We start from the raw sequence: 15,447 nt of genomic DNA on the forward strand, positions 1-15,447 counted from the left end.
GCAGTGTTTAGAATGTAAATACTCTGACCAAATCTATATCTGTACTGTCATGGAGTTATTCTACTTTTTAAAAACCTCAAAGTATGAGAGATTTACAGTATTTTATTTATGGTTGAGAAATTTCATTCAGCACTAGTGCTCGCTCTTTGTCTGTCTCTCCCTCCCTCCCCCCCCTATACCTCCCCCCTTCCGTCTCCATTGAAATTACCCTGGAAAGTACACCAACAATACTTGTGAATGCTGACACTCATTTGGTCCATGAATAAAGTCAGTACCTTCTTCCTTGGTTATATCTTCAGACTCTGCCTCAGATTTCTTGGCAAATTTGTTGATAAACTGTAAGCGAGCTTGAGCAGCCTGGAGACAAATGTTAGAAGACAAGATCTTTGAAAATAACCGTTAGTAATTACCTTTATAAAACCTCTAAGAAAATGTGAAATTAGCAAAATTATTTTAGCTGTACCTTAGCAAACTGTTAGCAAGTGATCAAACACATTATAATACTGAGCATTTATTGCTTTTTATACTTGGAACCTTTTCTGTCAGCCAACAAATAAGCATTTCTAATAAATGTATACACTTAAAGAACATCTTTCTAAACAGGGTATTATTAACTAATATAATAACATGTAATTATAATTATAATTTAGTAGATTGTGAGCTTCATGAGGACAGTACTTATTGTCAAATTGTTATTGTACCTCTCCCAGTACCTAGTAAAGTTCTTCATACCCAACAGGCACTTAATAAATTGTTACTGAATGAATTGTCTATTAAAATTAATGTCATAATATACCACATATACATCTAAATTAGTTCTAAATTTGAATGATCAAACTATAGGGATTAAGTATATCAGCCATTAGATATGCCTATTAATTAGTCCTAGAGTATCATATTTCAAACATATATATATATATACTCCATCAATCTGTTGTCAGTTAAATTTATTATCACCAACAAAGTACCTACTCTCTGAATAGAACTACACTAGTTTCTGAAGTGGATAAAAAGTTTAAATAATACACAATCCCTGTTCTTGTGGAGCTTTACATGATAGGACGAGGCTAGTACACATACAAAAATAACAAAAAATATGGTAAATGCATAAGGGAAGTGCAAAGAATTTTGTAAATTGTGAGGGGGAGGATTGTAATAGAGAGACTGTAAGTATATGTGCCCATGTGTTTGTAAGGTTCTCTTATGTATCTACAAGTACTTTTATGCTTCCTTCTTTGGAGAGGTAGACTGATAAATGGGCATAGCCAGGGATTTGTAAATAAAAATAAACTTCCAGTCTCTGGGAGAAATGCTACAGGTGGTTTAAACCCAAAAAGTATCACCAAGAGCTAATTTTTTATGGTTATCAAGCAGACCTAAGGCTGACTACAACAAGATTATTTGATTGGAAAAAGGCAGGAATGAAGGAGGGAAGAGACAGGTACCTACATAATTGCTGTTTAGAAAAGTCATTTATTAAATATTATTAATCCCCATCAACCCTCTCAAGTGCTTGATTACAAATATATTTCCTGCATTTTGTTGCTTGCAGACCACTCCAGAATGAAGACAACTAAAATAACCTCTCCAACTGTGATTACCTTGATAGATCTGCCTGGCTCAGCAGACTCCCAGGCCTGTTTCATTGCTCGAATTTCATCAGCTCTTTCTGTATCCTTCTTAACTTCCAGAATGTCAGTCTCATTCTGTTCAGTGACCAAGCGCAGCACCCAATAAGGTTTATTTGGATCTTGTTGCTGAGCCTAAAATTGAAGATGAGTGATCCCCCCCCCAAAAAAAGATAGCTAGATTTACAAGCTTTTAATGAATAACAGATATTTTCTAATTTCTTTATGGTTTTTTCATTCTAGTTTGTTCTTATGCTCATAATCAGTAATCTCGGGTTGTTTTTTTTAAATCACTGATTTATTTCTAGACCGATTTATAATCAATATGGACCAATTTGGAGCAGTGATAGAAATTAATACTTAATGTAACTTGTTACCACATCTGTTTTCTTTTCTAGTATTACTGTACTTGAAAATCAGACTGAAATATATGAGGAAGCAATGGGAAAAGCAACAGTATGAAATAATACTGCTCTGCTTAACTCCTGCATTGCAAAAATGAAGAATAGGGAAATAAGGCTTCAGAAAAACCTCCTTGCTTTCAGCATTTGAGAGAACTCTATCTCTATAGGGCTTGTGAAAACAAACTTAGTATCATAGACTGAGAGCTAGAAGGGGTCTTGGAGGTTATCTGGACTAATTTCCTAGTTTTATAGGTGAAGATAATGAAGCACAGAGAAGAAAATTCACTTGCCCAAGGTCACATAGGTATTAAGTGGCAGAACAGGAAACCAGTACAAGATACTCTAATAACGGGAGGTTAGGCAGTGCAGTGAATAGAGAACCTGCCCTGGAGTCAGGAGGACCTAAGTTCAAATCCAGCCTCAGACATTTGACACAATTACTAGCTGTGTGACTTTGGGCAAGTCACTTAACCCCAATCACCCTCCAAAAAGCAAAAACAATAACAACAACAAAACCATTCGGTCCACTTTTCCACTATACTGCATTGTCTCCTAATTGTCACCCAAATCAAAAAGAATTCACTGAAAATTTCCCCTTAAAAAAGTGAGTAGGCCATTATTTGAGGTAAACTAGTAAAGAAAATTGCAAGGAAGAATGATGATAAACTTACTTTCAACCAACTAAGTCAAATATGTGCCAGCTTAGCAGAAAGAGATGAACTATATCTAGTTGTAAGTATATTATAGAAAGGTATAAAGTTACTGAACTAGAAACATCTTCTAATCCCTGGAATATGTGTGGACAAGGAATCGAAATGAGTCTAACATAAGAGGTAATAGGATTCACAGTGGAGAGTACAATCTTTGAAAACACTTGACTATGGAATGCAATAAGCTATCATGCTTCCTGATCTAGCATCAGGGAAGCCAAATGGAAAAGATATAGATACCTAGATGGATAGATAGATTAGATATGTTAAACTGATCTGGGATTTTTCTTGGAAAAAATTGTAGCAAGATGGGATACAAAAGGAAATTCATGAGATACAAAAAGAAATTCCATTGAAAATGTCTATAGAATGAAAATAATAGTTCACACTTGAAATATAAAGACTCAGAGCTAAAATGATGTGTTGGATTTTTAAATCAGGCATGGTGATCAAGATTTTAGACAAGAGAAATATAAAAATAAACATAATTAAAGGAGTTAAGTAAGGAAACTACATTGTGTTTTTAAGGACATCATGTATAATTAAATAATATGTGTGTATAAATCTATATACATACACAGATACATACACATATATATGTAGGAAATATAGTCTCTGTTTACTTAGAGGAAGAGTTAATAGAATTGCATGGAATAATATATGACAAAAGTATTATATTTCAGGACCTCAATATGCCTCTATCATACTTAGAAAAAAAATTTTAAATAAACAAGAAAGAGGTTGGGACCAGAATAGAATTCCAGGAAAGTATTATGGACATTTGATGACTGAGTATTATGGACATTTGGTGACTATTTAGTGGGAAATTAAGTAGTATCCGTAGTTTCCAGTTTTGCCGAAAATCAATAGATAACTGTCATCAATGGAAACTACAATGAGATAATATAACAAAACTTTTGGAATATAGTCAAAAAAGTAATTAGGAAAAATTTCACCTTTAAAGACTTTTATTATCAAAAGGGAGAAGGAAGAGATCGTCAAATTGAACATACAACTTTTTTAAAAATTAGAAGGTCAATGAATAAACCCAGCTAAACACAATAAAAAGAAAAAAAACAAATTACCACACTGAAAAATAAATTTAAAAAATAATTCACTACAAATGAAAAGGAAAATATTACAAACTATGTTTGTCCTATTAAACACCAACAAAATTGATAAATTAAATGTTAACAAAAATGAATAATGACTAGAATTAACAAATAAAGAAAAAACATTTACATCACTCAATCTCACAAAATAAAACTGAAAAAGTCACAAATGAACTAACAAAAGACAAAGAAAATCCAGACACAGATTTATTTACTGAATTCTATCAAGCATTTAAACAACTAACTACAGTATCACACAACTTGTTTGAAGAAATAGAAAAAGAAAGCATCCTTCCAAAATCTTTCTGAGGGACAAATATTGTAGTAATTGTGGCACTATCTAAACCAAGGATAAATATAGCAGAAGAAGAAAATAATAGACCCATATCTCTAATGAATGTCAATGAAAAAATATTGGACAAAATATTAGCAAAGAGGCTGCAATAACTTATTTAAAATACTATATACCCTATGACCAGAAATGCAGAGTCACTTCATAATTAGGAGAACTGCAATAATAAAAATAATACAAATTATATGACTATATCAGTATATTGAGAATAGGCTTTTGACATAATACAATACCAAATTTATGTTAAAAACATTAAAAGGAAAATTAAAGTTTTTCTTAATGTGGTAGAATCTCTTTTTAAAACCAAGAACAGGTATTATCCATAATGGATAATGCTAAAGGATTTTCCAATAACACCAAGAGTGAAGCAAACATTTCCATTATCACAATTATTATTTGATAGACTTATAGAAATACTAGTTACAGAAATAAAATGAGAAATAAAAAATTTAAGGGAATGATTATAGGCAAAAATTACTGCATTTTGCAAATGATTTACTGAGAGAATGCTCGATATTCAACTAAGAATAATTAAAACAATAACTTCAAAAATGTAGCAAGATAAGAAATAAACTCATACAAATCATCAGAGTTTTGCATATTATCTAAAAAATCAGGATGAGATGTGGAAAAAATCCATTCAAAATAACTACAGAATACATAAAAGATATGAGAATTCACCTACTAAGACACAAGAATTATATTAGTATAACTAAGTAACACTTTCTAAAAGTAAAAGAATACATAAATAATTGTGAATACTTCATTTGTCATGATGGGGCCATGGTAATATAATAAAATTATAATACTACCAAAATTAATTTATAGATTGAGTGCCATACCAATCAAACTATTAAAGGGTTACTTAATAGGACTACAGAAAGTAATAATAAAAATCATCTGCAGGGAAAAAAGTCAAAGGAAATTTAATTTAATTTAAATTTAAATTTCCAAAAGGAAATTTTAAAAATAATGAGAATGAAGGGAACTTAGTAAATCTTTAGCACTCCTTTAACTAAAAATAACATGATAATGTATATCTTATTTTGATTTTTCATGTGAATAAATTAGGAAAGCTAAATGTCATACATTATGATTATCAAGATATTACCACTATCAGCAAAAGAGAGCAGATGATCTAAGGCAACAGCTTTTGCCAATAATCCTAAAGAAAATGTTTATTTCTTATCTTGAGCCTGCCTGTAGAAAGCACATAAAAGTAAAAAGAGCCTGAACTTTTTAGCTAAAATTTATCCTGGGACATATACTGGGATGCAGAGGCATAGTATCAGAAAGAGGGAGATAAAAGGACTTGAGAAAGCCTCTGTAGCAGAGCATTGTGATTCTAGGGGCTAGAGTTTTTCTTGATAGTTTTTCCAGTCTCTATGTTATCTTGAAAAGGTACATTCATCACAATGTTTTCTAAGTCTTTTCAGTTCAATAAACATTTATTCAACATCTAATATGTACACAGCACTGTATTAGATAATGACATTTGGCATTTGGTTGGGAGGGGGCCCTCAGAGGACAGGGAGAGAGGTTAATACAAACCTATAATTTCATTGATGTGATGAGACCTCAGTCTAGAAACTTAAGCAATGGAAATGTGATTTGTCTGTAACCTGAGTGGTTAAGTTACTTGTCCATAGGACCAGCTAGTATATTACAAGGGCAAGACCTGAATTCAAGCATTCCTGACTACAAGACCTTGGACCTTTATACACTGCCACATGGGCAATATGATTACAAAAATAAAACAGTCCTTTATTTTGAGTATCTTATATATTTCTTTAGGGATATAATATGTATGCAGATAAGCAAAATAACAGGAAATTTGATGGAAAATACACTAGAAACTACAGGTAACAGTAAGTGGTAGCACATGAACTGAGTTTTGAAGGAACATAGAAATTCTGTAAAACAGAGATGAGCAAGGTATATTTTGCAGATAGAGGGTGGGAGTGGAAGATGGCTTGTGGAAAGTTATGAAGGTGGGTCTAAGGTCATGAATGCTGAGTCTAAGGACCAGCTACTAATTTAGCTTGAGTACATAAAGGAGAATAATGAGTAAGGTTGTAAAGAAAGATAAAATCAGGTTGTGAAGGGCTTTTAAATGTCAGATTGAGAAGTTTATATTTTATTGTAAAATCAATAATGAATCACTAAAGGGTTTTGAGTAGGAGAGTGACATTGTCAAAACAGTCCTTTGAAGAATATATTTTAATAACTGTGGATGAAAGGGAGGAGAAATTGGATGGATGGAGAATGATTAGGGGAAACATCCAAGAAATCATTCCCATTAGGTAGTTTATGAATTTTTGTTTACTTGCTTGCTTTACCAAGGAGGAATTTCTCTTTTTAGGTAAAATTTTCTATTTAATTATATACAATTTTCTCAATTAAATGTCCTGTGAAGGGACATTTTTTAATTGAAAACCGTAACCAATATTTTCAATTCTGATTATATCAAACAGGTGTGGCCTTAAGCAAAACTGTGATCTGGGAGAAATTTTTCTTTGGCATTGACCCTTCTTTCCATCCCTCTAGGCCTGCTCTCACTATCCTGGTGTGCTTGGGGTTGCCTCTCAGGTACCCATGGCATGCAGAAACAATTTGCTAGAAGATGAGCAGTACATGTACATTTACAATTTAGTTTCTCTATTCTGTTTGAAATTATGAGAGGTAGAGGTGATTTACATATGTGATATCAGAAATCCTGTCAAATTCTACATTTCGTAAAATTTTTCAAATGAAGAATAATATCATTCTTACCTGAGACTCAATTTTAGTTGACACTTTTTCTTTAGTTGCCTTCTCTTTTTCTGTCTTGTCAGCTCCTTTATCTTTACCTTTTCGAGTTGTTTTGGCAGTAGGTATGGTTTTTTGCCCATCAGTGGAGCCATGGGCATCTGAAAATCCCATTGAAATTAATTCTTCATGTTTTTCTGAATGTGCTATAAAGTTATATATGATTGGAATTGAAAATTTCTGGACAAACAAAATCAAAGCAGCTAGGCTAAGGAGGAAAACTGTCAATTAAGGGAAGCTTTGCATCAAATATTTGTAATGTCTATAATATATAAGATCTTAACAGTGACAAATATATATGAAAAAGAACCCTTTCTAAGCTGAATAAATTGAAGTGCATGAATGTAATGGAATGCTACAGAATAATGAGAAATTACGAATATGGAAAATATGGAGAAGTATGAGAAGACATGAACTGATGCAAAATGAAACAGTCACAAAAACAATAAGCACAATTACTAACAATGACAAAAAATAAAACTGGAAGTTGTGACATTATAATGACCAACCTTGGCCCTGAAGATGAATTGGAAAGAGAAGGAACTTTTCTCACTTCACTGCAGATTGAGAGACTATGTATACATAGCACATTTTCTATAATAATGTCTGTCTTGGTTGATATATATGTTAATTTTGCCAAACTATATTTTTTCCCTTTTAAAATTGTTTTTGGTAAAAGATATCTCTGGGAAGGGAACAGAGGAGGGTTGTATTTGGAAATGATGATGATATTAAAAAAAATACAAACATACATTTTAGAAAAAGAGTATCCATTCCCAAATAGATAAATGATTAAAATAGATGAACAAAGAAATCTCAAAACTTACATATAATTAACAACCATATGAAATATTCCTCTAAATCACCATTGAGAGAAGCTAAAGTCATAACAAACCTGGTTTCACTTAATTCCAAACAAACTGTCAAAAATGACAAAGAAATAATTAACATTAGAGGAAATATGGGAAGAAATGCACGTGAATATATCATTGGTGAAACTGCTAATTGATTCTGCCATTCTAGAAAGAAATTTATAATTTTGTGGGGAGAAAAATGACTGTGTTCATATCCTTTGATCCACAAATCGCATTGCTTGGCACTGTCAAAGATAAATAGAAAGGTCCAATATACATATATGTAACATACATATATATATATATATATATATATATTTGTAACAGTAGTTCTATGAATGCATGTGCATGTGCATGCATGTTGTGGCGTAGCAAAGAATTGGAAACAAAGTGGTTGATCATCAACTGAAGGATGGGTAAGCAAATTGTGGTATAAATGAATGCAATAGAATATTATGATGCCACAAGAAACAATCAGTTTGAAGAATTCAAAGAGTGGGAAAGACTTGTATGAACTGATTCTAAGAGAAATAAGCAAAAACAACAAAACAATATATACAATGACTACAACAACGTGAAAAGAACAACAAGGAAATAAAAGAGAATGATGTATAATAATGACTAGTTTTGACCTTGTAAAAAAGATGAAGAAATTAACCTGTGCTTTAGAGCCAAAACATATAGGAAGACAGGCAGGTTAATATGTTATTGGAACTGTGAATTGGTTCTGTCATTTTGGGAAAACAATTTGGAATTAAGTTTTGGTAATGCCTCCTGCCCAGCATAAATTGCATGCTTCCCTTACTGCCACCCTTCTTCTGTTGATATTCATGGAGCATTCAGGGAACATTAAATGTCCCTAAACATTTAAAATTAAATGCTCAGTGATGAACAGGACCACAGTAATAAATTTCTTCTGTGCTATAAAAGAAAAAAAATGTGGGAAAGAAAAAGAATAGGGGTTCTGAAGATGGGCCCATAACAGACATACCAGATTCTGGAACAGGGTTTCCTTTTTTCTTCTTGACTACTATTTTAGGCTCTTCTGCAGGGGGAAACAAAAACAAAAAAAAAATGCAAGGCAAGCGGCACTCTCCAGCCATTTAGAAAACAACTCATAAGGAAAAAAGGGGACCCCCCCCAATCCGTTGTTTCAGAATAGCCCGATAACTCTTGGTTAAGTACTGAGAATTCCAAAAGGCAAAGAAATACAAATAAACAAAACAGACCTAGGAGAGAAAGTTCTATGAGTTGACATGGATCCCAGAAAAGTTAAATAACTTTTGTATTATATGTAGGAGATACATGTGGAGAGGCAACTAAAACCTTGGATGATGCAAGACCATAGATGTTTTCCTGTAATATCAATGTGCTACTCTTGCTCTCTGCTGAATGTGGTGTCTCTGCTGGACATATTATACCCCTGGACTAGTGATAATGGCTGAATACACACCACTGGTCCTGTAGTGACTCTTGTACAGATAATTTCTGGTGGTATATTGCCCTGCTGGCCTTAGACTATCTTGGATACATTGCTCAAATGGTTCAAGGCACTGCCACTGAAGATGCCACTCTCTTGGTCCCTTTAGTCTCAGATGCACATTTGCACATTTTTGCAGTCGCTACTTGGGTACATAGTTTCTGATAAGAATTGTTCCTTGCTGTTATCTTCTGAGTTCATCTCTTCAAAGTCACCCAAACCTTCTAAGCTTCTTTCTATGAAGGTATAATGGATAAAACTTCATCCTGATGAAAGCAGGTTAAAAGCTCTGCAGTGACAGCCGTCACACCCAGCTTAACAAAAGCTAGGCAGATCATCTCAAGGTTAAGAATAAGTCTTTCCTTTTCTATGCCTATGTCTGGGCCAAAATCAAAACCCTCTGATAAGATTTACTATCTAACTTAGAATTAAATACTCCTGGGATCAAAGAGATAGAAAGGGGAAATTCATTTAGAATAACTGCAGACAATATAAAATACTTGGGAGTCTACCTGCCAAGACAAACCCAGAAATACATGAATATAATTACAAAATACTTTTCACACAAAGTCATAAGAGCCAATATAATAAAAAAACAATTCTAACTAAATTAATTCACTATTCATTGTCATGCCAATCAAATTGCCAAAAATATATTTTACAGAGAAAAAATAATAACCAAATTCATCTTGAAGAAGAAAAGTTAAAGATTATCGAGGGAATGAATGAAAAAAAAAATGTGAATGAGGGTGGCTTACAAGTACCAGATCTCAAAATGTACTACAAAGTGATAATCATCAAAATAATCTAGTTCAAGCTAAGAAATAGAGTATCAGTAGACTATATTAGGCATACAATACACACTAGTAAATTACCATAGTCATCTGGTATTTGATAAATGAAAAGATCCAAGCTTTTTGGGACAAGAACTCACTATCTGACAGAAACTGCCAGAAAAACTAGAAAGCAATTTGGCAAAAACTAGACCAACATCTCATACAATATACCAAGATCAGGTCAAAATGCGTCCATGATTTAGACACAAAGGATGATATCATAAGCAAATTCGGGGAGCATGGAATACTTTATCTGTCAGATCTATGGATAAGGGAAGAATTTATGACCAAACAAGATATGGAGAGCATTATGGGATATGATATGTATCATTTTGATCAAATTAAATTAAAAAGGGTTTCCACAAACAAAACCAATGCAACCAACATCAGAAGGAAAGCAGAGAACTGGGAGAAAAATTACCAGAAATTTCTCTGATAAAAGCCTTACTTCTCAAACAAATGGAAAATTGAGTCAAATTTTTAAGACTACAAATCATTCCCCAATTTATAAATGGTCAAAGAATATGAACAGGTACTTTTCAGAAGAAGAAATCAAAGCCATTTATAGTCATATTAAAAATGCTCTGAATCACTATTGATTAGAGAAATACAAATTAAAGCAACTCTGACATACCACCTCATACCTCTTAGTTTGCCTAATATGACAGAAAAGGAAAATGATTAATGTTAGAGAGGATATGGAAAAATTGGGACACGTGCACTGTTGCATTAATGGATGGAGTTATAAACTGATTCTACCATTCTGGGGAGCAATTTGGAACTATGCTTAAAAGAACTATTGCTTCCATTCCAGATTCCCGTTTAGAATTGAGAGGCACAAGGATATATAGGCACATCATGGATAAAGTAGCTGATTTTGACATCAGGAAACCTGGATTCAAGTTTTCCTTCTGAAACAAACTGTGTTACCAGTTCAAATTGCTTAACTTCTCAATGCAACAGACAACTCAAGTTGTCTGCCCCAGGAGCTGCCCACATGGATATGAAATTATAGGTTTTGGATACTATGCCTCTTTTATTGTAGCATTAAGGTTATTTTATTTTTGGGTTTTTTTTTCTTGGCTATCAAGATACTTTGACTCATCCTGAATTTATAATCTAAGAAAACTGCCAACTCTTTTTAATAGTAAAGATTTTATTAAACAAGTCTCCCTCATTCTACACTTAAACTCAGGTGTTGAGCTTTAATTTGTCCCTGTTATATTTAATCTTATGCAACTCCACATTTTACCCCTATAAGGGACATTATAAATGAGTACCATCTAGAGCCTCTAAATGATTGACCTTATTTTGCAAAATGCAAGTCCTCTAGAATCTCCCCAAACTGATTAAACATTGTTGTGAAGAGGATCTCTGAATTATCTCTATTAGCTCTCATACTTAACAACTATTGTTACAGTGACTCATCAGGTTGTTATTCAAACTTCTCTTGCACACTGCTAATTCTTTGGTGGTGAAAGACTATTTCCAACCCCTTTGTGGAGGAAACAATGCTCTAGGTGGTGGAAACAGGATAAACTTGAAGTTTTCTTTTTTAAATCATCTATAATGGTTTCTAAATCTCATCCTCATTACTGCTCCAATTCTCATATATATTATAGCCCTGATCTATGTGAGAATTAATACATTTTCCATTAAAATGGATGTCAGAGACTAATTTCTCCCCTATACCCTACCAGCCCTTATACTAATCAGCTAATCAAGACTGTCCCTTTCAATTTCTACATTTTTTTTGTTGTTGTTGAAAGGGATGGTTCTCTAGATAAGAGAGGAGGAAAGAAATATATTTGGGAAATAGGGTGGTATAAAAACAAAAGATACAGGGGCGGTCAGGTAGCACAGTGAGTAAGAGCACCAGCCCCAGTGTCCGGATGACCTGGAGATCGAATCCAGGCTCAGATACTTAGCACCACACCCAGAAATAACTGGCCATGTAACCTTGAACAAGTTACTTAACCCCAATTGCTTAAAAAAAAATACCAACAAAAATTTTAAAGTAAGGGGGAGGCAGAGCCAAGATGGCAAAGTAAAGGCAGGGTCTACCCCAAGGTCTCCCCCAAACCCCTCCAAATACCTTTAAAAATGACTCTAAATAAATTCTAGAGCAGCAAAACCCATGAAAAAAAATGAAATGAAACAAATTTCCAGCCCAAAACAACTTGGAAGGCTGTCAGTCTGTTGCACCAGGGTGAGAGAGGAGGGCATCCCAGACCTGGCCTCAGCAAGCCTAGAGCCAGCCTCCAGGCAACTGAATAGTAATGGTAGCAGAGGCAGTTTCCAGACCTCTCAGTCCACAGACACCAAACACAACTTAGAAGTCTGTCACACCTGGGTAAGAGAGGAACATAAGAGGGTGGAGCCAAGATGGTAGAAAGGAAGCAGGAACTTTTCTAAGCTCCTCCATGAATCCTGTCACTAAACTTTAAAAAGTGAATCTGAACGGATTTTTAGAGTGACAGAATCCACTGGGAGGCAGAGCGTGGCAGGATCCAGCCCAGGAAAGTGCCCACATAGGTAGGGCAGGGGGAGTATTGCTGCACCAGCAAGGACTAGAGAGCAGACTATAGCAGAGTGAGAATGAGCCCCAGACAGCTGACTCACCCACCCCAAGGGCGATTCATAGCCTTTTCACCACAGGACAGAGCATCAGTCCGAGCTGGGTAAGAGAAAGCACACAGCCTGCAGCAGGGACAGCAGCTTCTCCTGGGGCTGTCAGCCCACAGCTTGGAAGTTTAAAAATCATCTACCTGAATTTCCAGAAGCCAAAATGGCAAAGTAGACCCTAGCTTCTCTGATTCCCCCTCCCTGACCCAGAAAACCCAGAGATAAATGTCCCACCCAGAGTAAAATCCTGAATTAGCCTTAGGCTTAGGAGTCACTGAGAAAGGGTGCAATTGAGGCAATAAGGAGTCTAAAGTGAAGGGCTAGAAGGAGTCCCAACAAGCCCCACCCCAGCAGGAGATCCAGAAGCCCAGGGTGGTGGAACCAGCAAGCACTAACAATACAAGCCCAGGTGGGCCTTAGCACCACCAGGGGAATCTATGGACACCAGCTCTGCTGGCTGCCAGCTGCTGAGCCTGCCTGAGCTGTAGCCCAGGGGCATAGAGGGGGAAATCTGAAGCAGCCAGACCACCCCTCCCCCACAGATTAATCTGGGAGCCTCAGAGTAACTCAGGTGAAATGCTGAGAGTCCTGGCCTTGGCCTTAGTCTAGATACCCAGAGGCTACAGCTCACAAAGTCAACAACCAGACACCTAGCTCCCAGCCTAAGAAGCTTGGGTCAAAGCCCTCTGTACTCCAGGAGCAGAAATACACTTTAAAGGTCAGGAAATAGGCAATTACAATGGGCTGGAAGCAACTTGCAAAGGCAAGACCAAAGACAACTGAATCCTATTAATGTGAACAAGAAGAGTCACTTTCAAGAGACACCATGGACTCTGTATCCACACCTGAGACCACAGAAGGAAATATAAACTTGTCTCAAGCCCAAAAAGCATTCTTGGAGGAGCTCAAGAAAGATTTTCAAAGCCAAATTAGAGAGGTAGAAGATAAATTTAAATCTACAGTGATCAAATTTGAAAAAAATCTCACTAAAGAAAACAAATCCTTAAAAATAAAAATTTGTGAACTGGGACAGGAGGTTCAAAATCTAACTGGAGAAAATATCTCCCTAAAAAAGGAGCTATACAAAATAACTGAGGAAAATAATTCACTAAAAATTAGAATCAGTCAAATCGAAGCTAATGATGCATCAAGAGTCAGTCAAGCAAAACATGAAGAAGGAAAAATTAGAAGAAAGTGCAAAATATCTCACTGTAAAAACAATGACCTGGAGAACAGATCCAGGAGAGAGAACCTAAGAATTATTGGTCTACCAGAAAGCCATGATGAAAAAAGCAGCCTGGACAACATCCTCCAAGAGATTTTCAAAGAAAACTGTCCTGAAGTCCTAGAATCAGAGGGTAAAATAAGTTATTGAAAGAATTCACCGAACTCCTGAATGAGATCCCAAATTGAAAACTCCAAGAAATATAGTAGCCAAATTCCAGAATTATAAGGTCAAGGAGAAAATACTGCAAGCAGCCAAAAAGAAACAATTCAAATATCATGGAACTATAGTCAGGATTACACAGGACCTAGCAGCTTCTACATTAAAAGATCAGAGGGATTGGAATTTGATATTTTGTAAGGCAAAAGAGCTAGTACTGCAACCAAGGATCAACTACCCAGCAAAACTGAGCATAATCTTTCAGGGAAGGAGACAGTCATTTAATGAAATAAGGAACTTCCAGACTTTCCTGATGAAAAAGCCAGAGCTCAATGGAAAATATGATCTCCAATTATAAGACTTAAGAAAGACATAAAAAGGTAAACAAGGAAAACTCACACTCACACACACACACACACACATACATGCACACATGCACATAACTTGGGATTCAATAAGAACAAACTGTTTATCCCTGTATGAGAAGCTGATACCTGTCAATACTGAAATTTATATGATTATCGCAACCTTTAAAAGGGATATACATTGATAGAGGGTGTGGGTATAAATGATCTAATCTGATGATAAAAAAACTTATTAAGGGATTCAAAGGAACTGTAGTGGGAGAAAAGGAAAGGAAGAGGCAGAAAAGGTAAATTATACCACATGAAGAAGCATAAAAACATACTATAGTAGAGGGGAAGAAGAGAGGGAGAGAGCACAGTCCAGCACAGGTCATACCAGCACAGTCCTGGCCCTAGAAAAACAGGAACAAGCCTTGGGAGAGAGTGAATCAGTTATCAACAGCAGCAGCAGTGGCAGCTTCCTGAGCTCTCAGCCCACAAATGGTAAGAGGGTAGAACAAGTGGTTAGAAGGAGATTACAGGGTTTTTTTTTGCTAGCACTGAAGCAGGACTCTATTGCTTTGCCTATGCTTGGATCCAGGTTGCAGTTCTGGGTGGCGGTCACTAGGCAAGGAGGAGGACTAGCATAGCAGATCTTGTGGTCACAGGGGAGCAGAGACACTCCTTAAAGTTCCAGGGCAGAAGAGTGCTTGTGGTCACTCTCAGATCAGAACGCAGGCCAGAAGAGTAGTAAGTACATCTTTCCTTATATCATATCTCCTTGAAAGAACTCAAAACTTAAAGGTCCCTAGAAGTATCTCTAAAACCAGCTGCACAAAACCCACACACCCTCCACCCTGGAAGTAGAGTCCTACTTTAACAAAGAGTTAAAAGTAAAAAAAAAAAAAAA

At 35.4% G+C, this 15,447-nt stretch overlaps 1 protein-coding gene across 1 annotated transcript in view; it reads right to left on the minus strand.

The window, feature by feature from the left end:
* The window catches only part of ADGB (androglobin), a 214,258-nt gene that overhangs the window by 11,159 nt on the left and 187,652 nt on the right, over nucleotides 1–15,447 (minus strand). The window contains exons 30-33 of the mRNA XM_069069729.1: nucleotides 8,860–8,913; nucleotides 6,979–7,160; nucleotides 1,602–1,763; nucleotides 276–357 (exon numbers count right to left, since the gene is read on the minus strand). Coding sequence (XP_068925830.1) covers nucleotides 276–357; nucleotides 1,602–1,763; nucleotides 6,979–7,160; nucleotides 8,860–8,913 — 480 coding nt within the window. The remainder of the gene's footprint in view (nucleotides 1–275; nucleotides 358–1,601; nucleotides 1,764–6,978; nucleotides 7,161–8,859; nucleotides 8,914–15,447) is intronic.

Source organism: Petaurus breviceps, unplaced genomic scaffold (assembly GCF_028583685.1).
Source record: "Petaurus breviceps papuanus isolate PSGF00001 unplaced genomic scaffold, PetGlider_PUasm1.0 90784, whole genome shotgun sequence".
Lineage (NCBI taxonomy): Eukaryota > Metazoa > Chordata > Mammalia > Diprotodontia > Petauridae > Petaurus > Petaurus breviceps.